The sequence below is a fragment of the Balaenoptera ricei genome, chromosome 20, assembly GCF_028023285.1.
Source record: "Balaenoptera ricei isolate mBalRic1 chromosome 20, mBalRic1.hap2, whole genome shotgun sequence".
NCBI classification, from domain to species: Eukaryota; Metazoa; Chordata; class Mammalia; order Artiodactyla; family Balaenopteridae; genus Balaenoptera; species Balaenoptera ricei.
In genome coordinates, this window is record NC_082658.1 from 17,863,165 (window position 1) to 17,882,276 (window position 19,112).

Consider the following 19,112-nt stretch of genomic DNA (forward strand, 5'->3'; position numbering starts at 1 on the left):
AAACAAACAAACAAAAACAAATGCTATGGGAAACAGTCTGGCAGTTCCTCAAAAGATTAAATACAGAGTTACCATATAACCCAGAAATCCCACTCTTAGATTATATCCAAGAGAAATGAATACATATGTCCATACAAAAATTTATACACAAATGATCTTAGTAGCCAAAAAGTAGGAACAACCCAAATGTCCAACAATTGATGGACAGATAAAATGTGATATACAATGGAATATTATGCTACAACAAAAAGAAACGAAGTGCTGATATATGCTACAATATGGATATGCCTTGAAAATATTATGCTGAGTGAAAGAAACCAGACACAAAAGGCCACAGGTTTATATGAAATGTCCAGAATAGGCAAATCGATAGAGACAGAAAGTAGACTAGCCGTTGCCTAGGGCTGGAAGCTCATGCAGAAATGCGAAGTGACTGCTCATGGGTACTTTCCTTTTGGGATGATGAAAATGTTCTAAGGGTCTATCCTGGTGGTCCAGTGGTTGAGAATCCGCCTTCCAATGCAGGGACGCAGGTTCAATCCCTGGTCGGGAACTAAGATCCCACATGCCGCGGGGCAACTAAGCCCATGCGCTGCAACTGCTGAGCCAGTGCACCTCAACTAGAGAGCCTGCATGCCACAAAATACAGAGCCCACGTGCCACAACTACAGAGCACACGCACTCTGGAGCCTGCACACCACAACTAGAGAGAAGCCCTCGTGCCGCAACTAGAGAGAAGCCCGCATGCCGCAATGAAGAGCCCACATGCCGCAATTAAGACCCGACGCAGCCAAATAAATAAATAAATTTTTTTTAAAAAAAGGGGAAGAAAATGCTCTAATTGATTCTGACGATGGTTGCATAACTCTGTGAATATATTAAAAACCACTGAATTGAACTGTATGGTGTGTGAATTATATCTCAATAAGCTATTATTAAAAGAGAGGTAGCCTTACCAGTCACAGGCTTAAGTTTGATATGGGTAACAGTGATTCAAATTTTTTTTTTTTTTTTTAGTATAACACACACACAAGGTTTTAATTTATTTATTTTTACTTATTTATGGCTGTGTTGGGTCTTCGTTTCTGTGCGAGGGCTTTCTCCAGTTGTGGTAAGCCGGGGCCACTCTTCATCGCGGTGCGCGGGCCTCTCACTATCGCGGCCTCTCTTGTTGCGGAGCGCAGGCTCCAGACGTGCAGGCTCAGTAGTTGTGGCTCACGGGCCTAGTTGCTCTGCGGCATGTGGGATCCTCCCAGACCAGGGCTCGAACCCACGTCCCCTGCATTGGCAGGCAGACTCTCAACCACTGCGCCACCAGGGAAGCCCCCGTGATTCAAATTTAATAACATTCCATGAACCAGGCAAGATGCCCACAATTCACTTTTTTTTTTTCAAATGAGTCACGCAAAGATTAAATTTCCAATGTTTCTTTTTTTTTTTTTTAATATTTATTTATTTATTTAGGTTGCGCTGGGTCTTAGTTGTGGCATGCAGGATCTAGTTCCCTGACCAGGGATCGAACCCGGGCCCCCTGCACTGAGAGCATGGAGTCTTACCCACTGGACCACAAGGGAAATCCCTCCAATGTTTCTAATACAATGGTTCAAACATGTCTTTATAAAGCCAAAATCTTTACAAAACCAATAAGAAACTATAACTTCAGTTTTTAAAAGAACTTTAATCAATTATTCCTCATTTTACAGATGAAAATGAGGCATATAAAGTTAATGATTCACCTAAGGTCACAGAGCTGGACTAGAACTCAGTTCCCTTCCTATTCCTGTTGCCAAAATTCTTTCTGCTATCATAAGCTAGCTCCTAAATTTGAACAGAAACTCAAGACTTGGTATATATATATAATATTAATGAAATCTCTACTGAAACAATGACTTTTGCTGGCAAAAATCTGAGATTTGCTCTAACTTGATCCCCAAGAATAGAATCTTACTTTGCCTACAGGGAAGCTAAGAAGCACTTCAAGGCTTAAGAATGTACCTTTCTAACTAATATATGAAGTAGCATTATGATACCTCTGAGGTACTATGATCAAAGACCATCTCCATAAAAGTTTACTAAAGCTAACTTGTTTTTATAGATGCACAAAAAAGCTTCAAAATGGTAAGAAATGAAGCTAGAAAAACAAAAGAATAGCAGTTTTTAAATTTAAATAATCAAGTACTGTATTGTTAGATTACATTCTACAAAATATGCTTCCAAATGTACATATCAACTATACATGTGTACCAAAAAAAGAGCAAAATTTCCGCCAAAATTCTTTTAGTAAAAAGGGAGTAGCCATATATTTGAATTCTTTAAAAGTCTGTTGTATTACGGGATACTCTTCCAATTACTTTATATTGGACAACATACTACTTGGCAAATGTACATTAGAGTTTGAAATAACCTCGGTCAATTGTAGTTTTGTATATTCTGTATATGACACCACCATTTATCCAGTGGCTCAAGTCAAAAATACGAAATGATCCTAACTGCCTCCCCTCCATGTCTGCCTGTCTCTTACACCATACATCCAACAAGCAAATTCAACACCCTTAATCCCAGACTTTTCAATGTCTCCACCACTACAGCCCAGTCCAAAGTACCATTATTTTCTCTCCTAGACCACTACAATAGCCTCTTAACATTGTTGACCAGGGGATTTTTGCAGAAACTGTGGCCTGCAATTTGTTACATAAGGGAATATTGAAACACCCAAGTTTGAGTAAATATCAACAACTTTTTTTGCACGTAATGTACTTATTTGAAACTTTGTACATGTCTTACTAAAGCATTCTAATATTTTGTTAGAGTGTGATACGCAGTACAGCAGGCACCTCTGTGCAGGGGAACAGAACATCTATTACAAATATACTGTGTTTCACTATGCTTTCCCCTGGAAGAGCAGACTCTACGCTTTCTGGCAGCATTTTTTTTTTAGTCCTGTGTATATTATTTCCTCTAGCATATATTATTTTATTTTACCTGAGAGTCGACAAGGTGGATCTTTGCGAACCGCCACAAGAAGGACCAGGTTCGGGACTACCACTACACTTACCAGAATGGTCAGTTACCCATTCTCTAGCTACTGCTAAGAAAAATTGCTTGTAAGTCATTTTATTCTGTGCATTAAGGTTACAGTAAAATTTTAAATGCATTGAATAAACCTCAACTACTCAAATAGAAACTTACTTTCTTATACCATTTTCAAGTTTTCTGGAAGATACTGAAGTTTGCCAGATATTGATCAGACTGATCAACTCCTTTCATATATTTATTATACTCTAATACAGGGGTGCCCAACCCCCAGGCCACGGACCGGTAGTCGTCCGTGGCCTGTCAGGAACCGGGCCGCACAGCAGTAGGTGAGCGGCGGGAGAGCGAGCAAAGCTTCATCTGCCGCTCCCCATCGCTCGCATTACCACCTAAACCATCCCCCCGCCATCCGTGGAAAAACTGTCTTCCACAAAACCAGTCCCTGTTGCTAAAAAGGTTGGGGACAGCTGCTCTAATATATAAGTGGGCTTAGTTATCTGACGGCCAGTCCTCCTGTCTTCCTTCCTGTAGATGTTATGGATCCATGCTATGGAGAGGCTATGGATGTGTCATGAATAGTTGTCACCATGTGGACCAGCCTCTTGTCTTTCCATATAAGAAGAGTCACTTCTCCCTTCCGTAAGAATGTCATTTCTCCCCTCTGCAGATATTTAGATTTCTCCTTTAATTGGTTTGGTAGACCACGATTCTCTCTTATAGTCCCACAAACTCTGGTTTTATTTTCAACAATATTTCAGATGTGGACACACTGTTGTAATAACTGTCTTGGTAAATATGGTGCCACGAACCAAGATAACGTTGTAGGACCAATAATACTGTTTCTTGTAGTTTCTTTCCTTCATCCATGTAAATCTCAAGGCTGCATATATATCCAGTTTCACTTTCACCAACCATCCTGACCAAAATTCCATATTTTGTAAGTTTTCTGGGATTACAGGTTTTGAATCTGAGTCATCCTCTCTACTTTATCACTGCCTCCACAAGTGACAGCTCTTGTTTGGTTATATAGATTGATTGAAATTTTGGTAGAGGGACTTCACTGGTGGTCCACTGGGTAAGACTCTACGCTCCAAATCCAGGGGGCCCAGGTTTGATCCCTGATCAGGGAACTAAATCCCACATGCATGCTGCAACCGAGAGTTTGCATGCCGCAACTAAGACCCGGCGCAGCCCGCATAAATAGATAATAGATAGATAAATAAATAAATAAATAGATAAATAAATAAATATTTTAAAAATTTATTAAAAATTTTTGGTAGAAAATAATCCAAAAGAGGTTTAACTTTTGAAATTCTGTCTGTAGGAAGTGGAGTTCCTGAGTTATCATTAAAGTGAAGAAATGTCATTATTTGTTGGAACCTTCTTCTCGTCATAATCTTTGGAAAGATAGGTGTTTCAAGTAAGGTATCAGTCGACCAATGTTCTTTCCAGTGTGACTTTCTTACTTGTCCCATCAAAGTTATTAATCCAAGAAACTTCTTCATGTCACTATTGGTTACATCAGAACTTTTTAAAGCCCCATCATACTTTTTATATGATTTTTCATTCTGTTGGTGATACAAGTTTGTTTGACAAGTGACCAACTCAAAAAAGTCGTTACCAAAAATTGTTATTTCACTAACATTTTGCAGGTTATTACATTCAATAGTTAAACCTGGGCTTTCCTGGTGGCGCAGTGGTTAAGAATCCGCCTGCCAATGCAGGGAACACGGGTTCGAGCCCTGGCCCAGGAAGGTCCCACATGCCGCGGAGCAACTAAGCCCGTGTGCCACAACTACTGAGCCTGCGCTCTACAGCTCGTGTAACTACTGAGCCCACGTGCCACAACTACTGAAGCCCGCACGCCTATAGCCCATGCTCCGCAACAAGAGAAGCCACTGCAATGAGACGCCCGCACACAGCAATGAAGCATAGCCCCCACTCGCTGCAACCAGAGAAAGCCCGCACACAGCAACAAAGACCCAACGCAGCCAAAAATATAAATAAATAAATAAATTAATTAATTAATTTTTTTTAAAAAGTTACACCTGACACACCTGTAAAGTCTTCTAATTTTTGTGAAATGTTGTCTTCAACCCACTCTTCTGCAGAAGAAAAGGATCATTCTCCAGCACCATGGGTTTCATTTTCACTTCCCATATCAGAATCAATCACTAAGGTTTTTTGTCTTTTTGTTGGTCTAATATTCACATTCGCCTGAATCAGAACTATGTTCTGAAGAACTATCATCTTCTGAGAGACTAGTATATACATCGCTCAGACAATCAGAGAAAGCATCTGGATAAAATTCACTGAAATATTCTTCTTCACTCAAAATTTCACAATGCATCATTTTCGAAAATTTTACGATAATAAACTTGCGTTTATAATAAACACAAGGTTGGAACAAAAACCTAATGGAGCAAAATGTGAATGATAACGACAATCATAAGTTGTATAATGAACCCTTGACCAATTTTAAGCTCTAACAACATCTCATGGTGATGTTAATTGTATCGGCTAACAAAAGACGTATTGATATGTCTCCGGTCAATAAATTGTTAACTGGTCTGTTTCCACTTTTGCTGCCTTATAATCTTGTCTTCACACAGCAGCTAGAGTAATCAGTGAGATCTAAGCCTCTAATGGAGTCCCAAATGTTCAGAATGAAAAGCTAAGTCTGCTTAAGATGGGCAATTATTTCTTGGAGAGGACCAAAAAAAGCACTCACCATAAAAGAAAAAAATTGATAGATCAAATTTCATTAATATCCTACTGTACAGCACAGGGAACTATATTCAATATCCTGTGATAAACCATAATGGGAAAGAATATGAAAAAGAATATATATATGTAAAAAAAATTTTTTTAACTTGTAATTATCAAAAGACACTATTAAGAAAATGCACAGGCAAACCACAGACCAGGAGAAAATATTTTACTTTGTATATATGACAAAACACTTGTATCCAGAATATACATAAAAACTTCTACAACTCAATAAAAAGACAGACAACCCAAAACACGGGCAGAATCTTCGACACTGGTCTTACCAATACAATGTCTTTCTAGATATGCTTCCTCAGGCAAGGGAAACAAAAGCAAAAGTAAACAAATGGGATTACATCAAACTAAAAGGCTTCTGCACAGCAAAGGAAACCATCAATAAAACAAAAAGACAACCTACCAAATGGGAGAAGATATTTGCAAATGATGTATCTGAAAAGGGGTTAATCTCCAAAATATATAAACAACACATACAACCAACAACAAAAAAAACCCTGATTTTAAAATGGACAGAGGAGCTAAATAGACATTTTTTCCAAAGAAGACATATAAATGGCCAACAGGCACATGAAAAGATGTTCAACATCACTAATTTTTAGGGAAATGCAAATCAAAACCACAATGAGATATCCCCTCATGCCTGTTAGACTGGCTATTATCAAAAAGACAAGAAATAACAAGTGTTGGCAAGGATCTGGGCAAAAGGGAACTCTCATACACTGTTGGTGGGAATGTAAACTGGTGTAGCCACTATGGAAGACAGTATGGAGATTCCTCAAAAATTTAAGAATAGAATTACCGGGACTTCCCTGGTGGCGTAGTGGTTTAAGAATCCGTCTGCCAATGCAGGGGACACGGGTTTGAGCCCTGGTCCGGGAAGATCCCACATGCCGCGGAGCAACTAAGCCTGTGTGCCACAACTACTGAGCCCGAGTGCCACAACTACTGAGCTCTGCAACAAGAGAAGCCACTGCAATGAGAAGCCCACGCACCGCAACAAAGAGTAGCCCCCACTCACCACAACTAGAGAAAGTCCGTGTGCAGCAATGAAGACCCAACACAGTCATAAATAAATGAATGAATGAATGAATGAATGAATGGATAGAATTACCATATGATCCAGCTATCCCACTTCTGGGTATTTATCCAAAGAATATGAAAACACTAATTCAAAAAGATATATGCACCTCTATGTTCATCACAACCTCATTTACAATAGCCAAGATATGGAAACAACCTAAGCACCCATCAACAGATAAATGGATAAAGATGTGGGATGTATACACAATGGAATATTACTCAGCCATAAAAAGATGAAATCTTGCCATGTGCCACAACACGGATGGACCTTGAGGTTATTATGCTAAGTAAAATAAGTCAGATAGAGAAAGACAAATACCATATGATATCACTGATATGTGGAATATAAAACAAAACTAATTTTAAAAAAGCAAAATAAATGAACAAACTAAATCAAACAAAAACAAACATGCAGATACAGAGAACACAGTAGTGGTTACTGGGGGTGGAGGGTGCCCAGGAGAGGGCAAAATGGGTAAAGGAGATCAACTGTATAGTGATGAATAGAAAAGAAATTTTTGGTGGTGAGCACACTGTATGGTATACAGAAGTAGAAATATAATGTTGTACACATGAAACATATAACAAAATGTCATTGAAGATACGGAGCAATTACTAGAACTCAGTAAGGCTGGTGCCTCACTGTTGTTCCTCAAAGACTGCAAGCATTCTCCAACCTCAGAGTTTCTGCAACTTCATGGAAAATTCTTTATCCAGTTACCTACACATCTTATGTCATTCAGGTCTCTGCTCAAATCACTTCTTTAGAAATCTGTTCTATCACCTTAAACAACAATCTTCATTCTATATCCTCTTACTGTGATTTTTGAGTACTAATCACTACTTTACACCACATATTTGCTATTGTCTTTCTTTCCAGATTGAATACTTGTATCTGGAATGTTGATTCTTGGTTTTGTCCACCACTCTACCTCCAATGCTAGAACGGTTTCTAGCACATAGTAGGTTTAGTAAATATTAGCAGCACAAATAGATCACTTTAAAAAGCAACAGGGCTTCCCTGGTGGCGCAGTGGTTGGGAGTCTGCCTGCCAATGCAGAGGACACGGGTTCGAGCCCTGGTCTGGGAAGATCCCACATGCCGCGGAGCAACTAGGCCCGTGAGCCACAACTACTGAGCCTGCGCGTGTAGAGCCTGTGCTCCACAACAGGAGAAGCCACGACAATGAGAAGCCCGCGCACCGCGATGAAGAGTAGCCCCCGCTCGCCGCACTAGAGAAAGCCTGCGCACAGAAATGAAGACCCAACACAGCCAAAAATAAATAATAAATAAATAAATAAATTTATAAAAAAATTAAAAAATAAAATAAAAATTAAAAAAATAAAAATAAAATAAAAAGCAACAGCCTAAGTGATTACATCATAAAGATCATCAATACTATCCATATAAAATACATTAATAAAAAAACCCTGGGACTTCCCTGGTGGTGCAGGGAATAAGTTGGCACAGGTGGATAAGACTCCATGCTCCCAATGCCGGGGGCCTGGGTTTGATCCCTGGTCAGGGAACTAGATCCCACATGCATGCCACAAGTAAGGAGCCTGCCTGCCGCAACTAAGAGCCAGTGCAACCAAATAAATAAATAAATATTTAAAAAAAAAACACCTTTACTAATGTTACATGAATGGGGATTTATGGCTAGAGAGAAATTTTCCAATTAAAACATAATACAGTGATTCAAAAAGGGATCTATCTCAAATACCTTAGAAGATAATATTTGCTCTGGAACAATTAGATTGTTCAAAATGTGGAAAGCCATTAATACTAAAACACATATGAAAAGTCTGAATAAATATGCTTCATTGAAGTAGAGAAGAAAAGGTAATATTTCTAAATTAATGTTCATATTAATTTAATACTAATGTATCAATAACAGTTGATATTAACATTTTTATAATTTAAAATGTATCTATGTAAACTGAGCATTATAAGTAGACACTTTCCTACATCATGTATAAACAATAAAATTAAACTTAACCAAACTTAACCTTGATTAAAAAACTTTTTTAAAAAATATTTTAAGTGGGACAGTAGGAATCTTATAATCAGGCATATATGGTTATTCAACTCTCTGAGCCTTCAGTGTCATATTTGTAAAATTAAAATCATTACCTACTCCTTAGTTATTTGAAGATTATATAATATACTCTACGCAAAGTGCTTAGCATAGTGTCTGGTTATGACCATTAAAAAATAAACACTCTTTTCTAGATCATAATATATCTAACAGTTCTTTATTAATTCAACTACAACTAATTCATTATACCTGTATAAATAAGGACTCTCCCTGAAATTACTTATCATGGAGTGCTACATTTCAGAAAAAAATTAAATGTAATTGGCATTTTCAAATCTATGGCTATAAACACACATATCTGGGAATAAGCATGCATGTATTAAGTATGTATTTTAGTAATCAAATAAGCAGAAGCAAAATTTGAATATAACCATAGCATGTATAAAACCGTAACAAGAAAAATCTTATACTCAAAACTACTAACAATATTCACTTTGACTATAAAAGTTTACTCATGACAATATATACCTACAAAGTTCATAACAAGATAGACCTATAAATTGGATTTTAAATGTCACGTTTTAAAAACCAATTAAGATATAATTTTGACTTAAGTAAAAAAAATTTCAGAACACAGTATGCTATCATTTATGAGCACACACACATTACATATGTATATATAGAAATATAGACACACACATATCCATATATCTATAGATATCCGTAGCTATATAGACACACACACATGAACAGATATACACATATATGTCTGTAAATGCATAGAACAATCTGAGGAAGGATACATACAAACCTGACAACTTTGTCTCCAGGCAGGAGAGCTGGAAGGCTGGAGAGGGGGAAAGCAGGCTTACTTAGTACTGCATATCTTTTGAATTTGGCATCATGTGTACATATTAACTATGAAAAAATTTTTAATTGTTTAAAAATATCTTTTTAAAGATATTCCTTTTGAGATCTTGGTCAAATTTTTATAGGAAGCTCATTTATCAAACAAATCTAATGAATAATGTGTTCTCATTCTGGGTTTTCCAAGTGTGGCTTATTGACAAGGAGGCACTCTTGCCTAGGTCTTTAGGACTTTGGCCAACCATAATTCAAAACCCATACTCATCTTTAGAAAACACAAAAGGTGCAGTGGCTCATGTTCTTTGTACAATGAGCCAGTGCAAAACACTCTAACTATAACCAAAAGAAGGCAGACACTCTTAATCACTGTACCACTTAGTCTCTGACAAAATTTGAGAACCTCTCTCACATGAGTTCTTCTAGAACAAAGAGTTTGTTCAATATTTGTGCAGGTATCCTATCTGGTCCAATACCTTTCCTTTAAATTACCCTGCTTACTTCCACAAAGAATATCAGGATCCTCAGGCCCCTTCAAGAATCTGCTTTACTTCACTGTAATTTCCCCCCTCTCAGCTGGCCTTTCCCACTTTGTCATTTAATATGTTAATTCTGGTTCTCTCTTCTGCCATAATAGGCCTCAAGAGGGATACAATGCCTTTTATTTAGTAAACACCTACACCGCTATAAGGGAACCTACTGTTGCTGTTAAAGCCAATTTGTGTTATCAATGAATAACACAATGAGTAATTATAAGGTAACTCCTGCTCTCCTTATTAAAAAAATCTAGGTCAGGGACTTCCCTGGTGGTGCAGTGGTTAAGAGTCCGCCTGCCAACGCAGGGAACACGGGTTCGAGCCCTGGTCTGGGAAGATCCCACATGCCACGGAGCAACTAAGCCCGTGTGCCACAACTACTGAGCCTGCGCTCTAGAGCACGCGTGCTGCCCGCGCACCTAGAGCCCATGCTCTGCAACAAGAGAACTACCACAATAAGAAGCCTGCGCACCACAACGAAGGGTAGCCCCCCCGCTCACAGCAACTAGAGAAAGCCCGCGAGCAGCTACAAAGACCCAACGCAGACAAAATTAAATAAATAAATTTATTTAAAAAAAAAAAAAATCTAGGACAGAGTTTCTCCTAAATGAAAATTTCTAAATATGTCCACATGCACTTACAATCCTGTACTTCAACTTAATCTTTTATTCAATCTGTACTATGCTACATAAAGCAATAAATATAAAAAATAAAGAATAAATAAACAAACAATAGTTTCCTTCCTGTGAACCACAGGCTTCCTGTAGGGCCTCACTGATTCTTTGATCTCTTTCTTGCATTAACAACGTAAGTATAAAACATTACCTAGATACTGAAGTGTCTAACATTTTTTCAAATTTAAATAATACTAGTAGTCATAAAAATAAAATCTATTTTAAAGTACTACTAAATTCATAGAAGGTTGACCAAAAACTTAATCAACAGATACTAAACGTATCATTTCTACCATGTGAACTATCAAAAGGAGCACTGCATAGCAGTGGGGAAAGGATCATGTTCTAGTAAATGGTACTGGGGCAACAGAATTCCCATTAAGGGGTAAAAGCCAAGCTGGATCTGGATTCACACCATACCTAAGAAGTAGATTGTGAAAGTCAAAACAATAAAGTTTTCAGAAGATAATATAGGAAGATATCTTCATGATGTTGGAAATAGGGAAAAAAATTTTAAGGACAAAAGAGCAATAATCATAAAGCAAAACAATGATAACTTTGACCCAATGAGAATTAAGAACTTCTGTACATTAAAAGGCACCATTAAGGGACTTCCCTGGTGGTGCAGTGGTTAAGAATCTGCCTGCCAGTGCAGGGGACACTGGTTCGAGCCCTGGTCCGGGAAGATCCCACATGCCACAGAGCGGCTAGGTCCGTGCACCACAACTACTGAGCCTGTGCTCTAGAGCCCACGAGCCACAACTACTGAGCCCGCGTGCCACAGCTACTGAAGTCTGTGCGCCTAGAGCCCTGCTCCACAACAAGAGAAGCCACCTCAATGAGAAGCCCACACACCGCAACAAAGAGAAGCCCCTACTCGACGCAACTAGAGAAAGCCCGCGTGCAGCAACGAAGACCCAACACAGCCAAAAATAAATAAAAACAAAAAACAAACAAAAACAAGGTAACTTGTAAAAAAAAAAAAAGGGGCACCATTAAGAAAGTAAAGATGCAGAAGACATTTGTAACACAAGAGGGGCAGAGAACTTATAACCAGAACATAAAAAGAATTCCTTTAAATTCTAAGAAAAAGACACAGAACCCAGTAGAAAAATGGGCAAAAAACTTTTAACAGATACATCACAATAGAGGAAATAAATATGTCCAATATACATATAAAAAGTAACCAACCTCATTAAAATCAGGAAATAAAAATTAAAACCTCCATCAGATACCCACCAAGTTAGCTAACAGCAAGAAGTCTGAAAATATCAAGTGTTAATGAGGACACAGAACAGATGGTATCCACTCCTGGAAGTAGTGTAACTGCTATAACCTAAAGATATGTATACCCTATAACCTAGCAAGACCACTCCTAGGCATATATTTTATGGAAAAGTGTGCTTATGTGCACCAGCCTGAACATTAAGTACACAGCAGCACTGTGCACAGTAGCCCCAAACTGAAACAGTCCAGATGTTCATCAACGTCCACCAGTGGGAGAATGGATAAATACATTCAGTATATTCCTATAATGGAATACAGGGCACTGCAGCTACACAAAATGACATGGATAAATCTTTAAAACTTAATACTGAATGAAAGCAACCACACAGTATTTACTGTGATTCCATTTATATAAAATACAAAAAAAAAAGGGTAAATTAAGCTATATTGCTCAGGGATGCACACTTACATTGTCACACTATAAAGCAAATTAAGAAAATTACTGAGGACTTCCCTGGTGGCGCAGCGGATAAGACTCTGCACTCCCAATGCAGGGGGTGCAGGTTTGATCCCTGGTCAGGGAACTAGATCCCACATGCATGCCGCAACTAAGAGTTCGCATGCCACAACTAAGGAGCCCATGTGCCACAACTAAGGAGCCCACCTGCCGCAACTAAGGAGCCCACATGCTGCAAGTAAGACCCGGAGCAACCAAATAAATAAATAAATATTTTTAAAAAGAAAAAGAAAATTCCTACCTCAAAAGTCAAAGTAAGGTAGTCTCTTTGGGGAAGGAGAGGATGTGATCAGAAGGGGACATGTGAGAGGTTCTTAGGGTTATAGCACTAAGCTGTAAAATTGTTATATGCATTTTTCTGAGGTAATGATAATTTTCACAATAAAAAGTTTATAATTTTTAAGGAGAGGGGGTCATACTAAAAACAGATGGATACCATCTACCCTAACCCCAAAACATTTCTTATAGTGTTTTAAACACAACTAAACCAATTCAGTAAAACAGATTTAAAAGACGAAAATTGTTTACTCCATAGATGCTGAAAACACAATAAAAGTTCAGTAGCCGCTCTTGATAGAAACTCTTAATAAAATAGGTATAGATAAAAGTTCAATGCTTGCAAGTGATAAGACTATACGTCAGGAAAATCTAAAAGAGTCAACTGAGAAACTATTAGAAATAAAAAGAAAATTTAGTAAGGTAGCATAATACAAAATTAATATAGAGGGATCAAGAACCTCGTATATCTCATAACTAGAAGATATAATGGAAGATAAGACACCATTCATAATAGCAACAAAAAGTATAAAACACCTAGGAATATATTTAATAAGAAATATGTAAAATCTTTATGAAGAAAATTTTAAACACTACTTAAAGACACAGAAGACAAACAATGGAAAGGTAAATAATATTCTTAGTTGGGGATATATCTTAAATATTGTTAATTCTCTTAAGTTACATATCATATGATCCCAATAAAAATACTAACAGGATTTTTTTCATTTTATAATTATGCAATCTGACTCCAATGTCCATATGCAAAAATAAATAAGAGGAACTAAATGAATTCAGAAAAAAAAAGTGTAACAAGAGGGCTTGCTCTACCAGACATTAGAACATATTACAAAGTTACAGTAACTATAATAAGTATGGAACTAAACTCAGGAATACAGAGCATATTTAAAAAGTAAGAAGAAGAATCAAATACATATATAATTTAGTATATGATAAAGGTGGCAACTGGATGTGGGGAAAAAGATGGACTATTCCATAAATGGTGTCGGAGCAAAACTTTAAGTTGTATTCGTACCTTATACCTATTAGGAAAATTCCAGATGGAACAAAGATTTATATGTAAAAACAGGAACTACTAAAATACTGATTTAAAAAAATAATCTCTGGCTGGCAAAAGCCTTTCTAAATATGTCTTAAGCACATGAAAAGATGCTCAACACCACTAATTATTAGAGAAACGTAAATCAAAACAACAATGAGATTATCACCTCACACCTATGTCAGAATGGCTATCACCAAAAGGTCTACAACTAATATATGTTGGCAAGGATGTGGAGAAAAGGCAGCTCTTGTACACTGTTGGTGGGAATGTAAATTGGTGCAGCCGCTATGGAACAGTACGGAGGTTCCTCAAAAAACTAAAAATAGAACTACCATATGATCCAGCAATTCCACTCCTGGGTATGAATACAGAAAAAACAAAAACACTCATTCAAAAAGATATGCGCACCCCAATGTTCACAGTAGCACTATTTACAACAGCCAAGACACGGAAGCAGCCCAAGTGCCCACCAACAGACGAACAAATAAAGATGTGCTCCAGGGACTTCCCTGGAGATCCAGTGGTTAAGACTCCATGCTTCCACTTCAGGGGACATGGGTTTGATACACACACACACACACACACACACACACACACACACACTCACACACACACACATATATATATACACACACACAATGGAAAATTAGCCATAAAAAGGAATGAAATTCTGCGATTTGCAGCAATGTCGATGGACCTAGAGATTATGCTTAGTGAAATATGACAGGCTGAGAAAGACAAATACTGTATGATAATCATTTATATATGGAATCTAAAAAATAATACAAATGAATATATATGCAAAACAGAAACAGACTCACAGATATAGAAAACTAGTGGTTACCAAAGGGGAGACAGAGGTAGGAGGGGCAAGACAGGCATATGAGATTAACAGATACAAACTACTATGTATAAAATAGATAAGCAACAAGGATATATTGTATAGCGCAGGAAATTATAGCCATTATCTTGTAATAACTTTTAATGGAGTATAATCTGAAAAATACTGAATCATTATGCTGTACACCTGAAGCTAACATAATATTACAAATCAACTCTACTTCAATTAACATTTTTAAATTTGTTTTAATAATTAAATGTCTTAAGATCTAGAAGTTATAAAAGAAACAAATACACTAAATACAAAAACACCTGGGCATTATAAAAATAACCATAAGCAAAAATCAAGACATATGACAAATCGGGGAAAAAATACTACAACCCATATTATGGAAAAAGTTAAATCAGTAAAAAAGGGCGGCACCCAAGTAAAATGGACAATGACTTGAACAGATTACAGAAAAGTGAAATACAAATGGCTTTTTAAATATATGAAAAGATTTTAATTTTACAATATAAAGAAATGCAAAGTAAAGGCAGTGCAAAATAATCATTTTTTACCATCAGATTAACAAAGATCAAAAAATTTGAGAAGATATGCTGCTGAGCAGGGTGTCTGACTAACAACCTGGTAGATGTTGATACAATCTCTATAAAGTGCAATTTGACAATATCAATCAAAATCACAAATATAAATACCTTCGGACCCAGCAATTCCACTTCCAGGAATTTATCCTAGATAAATGATATGAGATATGTACAATACTATTCATTGCAGCATAGATTCTTAATGATTTATGATAAATTCATTCCATTTAATTATAAAAAGGGGACTTCCCTGGCAGTGCAGTGGTTAAGAATCTGCCTGCCAGTGCAGGGGACACAGGTTCAATACCTGGTCCGGGAAGATCCCACATGCCGCAGAGCAACTAAGCCCGTGCGCCACAGCTACTGAGCCTGCTCTCTAGAGCCCGTGAGCCACAACTACTGAGCCCACGTGCCACAACTACTGAAGCCCGTGTGCCTAGAGCCTATGCTCTGCAACGAGAAGCCACCGCAGTGAGAAGCCTGCGCACTACAACGAAGAGTAGCCCCCACTCGCCACAACTAGAGGAAACCCGCGTGCAGCAATGAAGACCCAACACAGCCAAAAATAAATAAATAAATAAATAAATAAATAAATTTAAAAAATCATAAAAAGGAGGAAGCTCTTTTTTTTTAATATGCCACTTTTTTTTTTTTGGCTGTGTTGCGTGTTCATTGCTGCGTGCAGGCTTTCTCTAGTTGCGGCGAGCAGGGGCTACTCTTCGTTGCGGTGAACAGGCTTCTCACTGCTGTGGCTTCTCTTGTTGCAGGGCACGGGCTCCAGGCATGGAGGCTTCAGTAGTTGCAACATGCAGGCTCAGTAGTTGCAGCACGCAGGCCCCCAGAGCGCGTGGACTTCAGTAGTTGTGGTGCGTGAGCTCAGTAGTTGCGGTGCATGAGCTCAGTAGTTGCGGTGCATGGGCTTCAGTAGTTGTAGCATGTGGGCTCTAGAGCACAGGCTCAGTAGTTGTGGCATACGGGCTTAGTTGTTCTGCCACATGTGGGATCTTCCCAGACCAGGGATCGAACCCGTGTCCCCTGCATTGGCAGGCAGATTCTTAACCACTGCACCACCAGGGAAGCCCCAGAAGCTCTTTATGTACTGATTTATAACAAGCTCCAAGATAAGCAAAGTACAGAACAGTTTTTCAGAAGATGCTACATTTATATTAAGAAGGAGTTTACAATTAACTAAAGTTGTTATTTCACCAGTAAAATTTAGCAGAAGCAATCAGATTTTTTAAATTAATTTTTATTGGAAGAAGCAATAAGTTTTAAGTTTAGAACAACACCTCTTCTTCCTCACTTCATTTAACATTTTAATGTTAGCCCTCTACATACACATATACACTCTCTTCCTCCCTCTCTCTGTATCAAAAAAGCCTTCTTATATTAATATTTGAGCATGATTGGGACTTCCCTGGTGGTGCAATGGTTAAGAATCCGTCTGCCAATGCAGGGTACACGGGTTCAAGCCCTGGTCTGGGAAGATCTCACATGCCACAGAGCAGCTAAGCCCATGCGCCACAACTACTGAGCCTGCGCCCTAGAGCCCGTGAACCACGACTACGGAGCCCACATGCCACAACTACTGAAGCCGATGCGCCTAGAGCCCGTGCTCCGCAACAGGAGAAGCCACCACAATAAGAAGCTCCCACACCACAATGAAGAGTAGCCCCCGTTTGCCATAACTAGAGAAAGCCTGCACGCAGCAACGAAGACCCAATGCAGCCAAAAATAAATATATAAATAAATTTATTTTAAAAATATTTGAGCATGATAATCTTGGATTGAAAGGCAATCATTAGTTGAGCCATGATACACTTTTCTCCCTCTTATGTTTAAACATGGTGAAATTTAATCACAGAAAAGGAAGTACAAAGAGAGAACTACAAGGTGGTACACTCAGGAGGCCACATTTTTTAAAAGATTGAAATAGAAAAAACATACAGGGGCTTCCCTGGTGGCGCAGTGGTTGAGAATCTGCCTGCTAATGCAGGGGACACGGGTTCGAGCCCTGGTCTGGGAAGATCCCACATGCCGCGGAGCAGCTAGGCCCGTGAGCCACAACTGCTGAGCCTGCGCGTCTGGAGCCTGTGCACCGCAACAAGAGAGGCTGCGATAGTGAGAGGCCCACGCACCGCGATGAAGAGTGGCCCCCGCTTGCCGCAACTGGAGAAAGCCCTCGCACAGAAACGAAGACCCAACACAGCCAAAAATAAATTAATTAATTTAAAAAAAAAGAAAAAACATACAGAAAGTCAGCCAAAGTTGTCATTGCTTATGTCATATAAACAGGCCTCTAATGGATTCTGCTCTCGTATTATATTGAGATACAAATGTAAAATCTTCTAAAAATCCCAATATTAGAAGCTTCAATTCAACTGTACTTTAAAAGTTCCTTTATATATTGTCTATTTGGAACTCAGAATGTCATTTCCTCCAGGCTACTGCTGTATGTAAGTAACAGGAAACCTAGCCCACATAATTCTATATAGCCCACATATGTCTGTATAGTTCAGTACTAGATTAAACATGTGATGAGGTTTTATTTTGTTTTTTGGCAACCTACCTACCATATTGTTTCTGTGGTTTTAGAAACCATTCTGGTGTATGCACAGTTACAGATCAAGCAGTAACTATATTCACAGTTCCATATTTTGAAATGGATTTATATAATATAGTAATGATCCTACCCCATTAGGCTATCTAAAAAGTCTAAAGAGAATTAGCCATATACCAAATACAAATCAGGCCCAAGAGAACAAAGAAATCCCTTCTAGAGTATACCTATTTTAAATAAATGACTTTTGTATATTTAGTTAAAATGACTTATCATTAGTACAAGTACTAGAGTAACACAAAGACACAGATTGTAGACCTGGTTCTGCCGCTGATTATGTGGTCTTACAGTATTACTTAACCTGTCTGGATCTCAGTTTCTTCACCTATAAAACAATTAGGAACTTTATTTCAAGTAATGGTGTAGTATATAATTTAAACAAATTCTCCCTCTCACTTACCCAACTCCCTCAAAACTAAAAAAGTTAGATAGGGGTAAAAAACCTCTTCTTAGAAGCATCAAAAAGCAAAAAGATAAGGAAGTCAAGATGAAGAAGAAACAGGATTACAAAATTAGGAAGCTATCCCATGCCAGGTCACTGTTGTTCTAGAGTCATTTGTTGATTTGGTAGACATGCCTTAGAGGCTGAGTCTAGTAGGCCCTTGGGACAAAAGTTGGAATTCAGGGTCCATCAAGACTGGTGGGGAGGGGTCCTGGCAAACCAGTTCCTCCTTTGGACCTGAACCTCAAAAGGCGATAACCTCATAGTAAAGGTGACTAAGAAGAAAACTAGTCCACACATGGAATGCAGTAAGACTTCAGAAAATCTGAAGCCCTGATATTGGAAAAAGATTATAACTGAGTACTAGTGACCCCCAGATGAAGTAAACAAAAATCTTCCCTAGACAAAGAAAATATCATCTTATTTTGACAATACAATTTTCCTAATTTAACATACAATAATCAAATAAACCCTGGCACATCAGAGGACAAGACAAATTAAATGAAAACAGTTAAAACAATGGACAA

At 38.1% G+C, this 19,112-nt stretch overlaps 1 protein-coding gene across 5 annotated transcripts in view; it reads right to left on the minus strand.

The window, feature by feature from the left end:
* The window catches only part of NPEPPS (aminopeptidase puromycin sensitive), a 104,099-nt gene that overhangs the window by 45,085 nt on the left and 39,902 nt on the right, over nt 1-19,112 (minus strand). For 2 of the 5 annotated variants that reach the window (XM_059908640.1, XM_059908638.1), the window contains one exon: nt 9,750-9,785. The exons of the other annotated variants lie outside the window; for them this stretch is intronic. In XM_059908640.1, the coding sequence (XP_059764623.1) occupies nt 9,750-9,785 (36 nt within the window). The remainder of the gene's footprint in view (nt 1-9,749; nt 9,786-19,112) is intronic. 5 annotated transcript variants of the gene reach the window in all.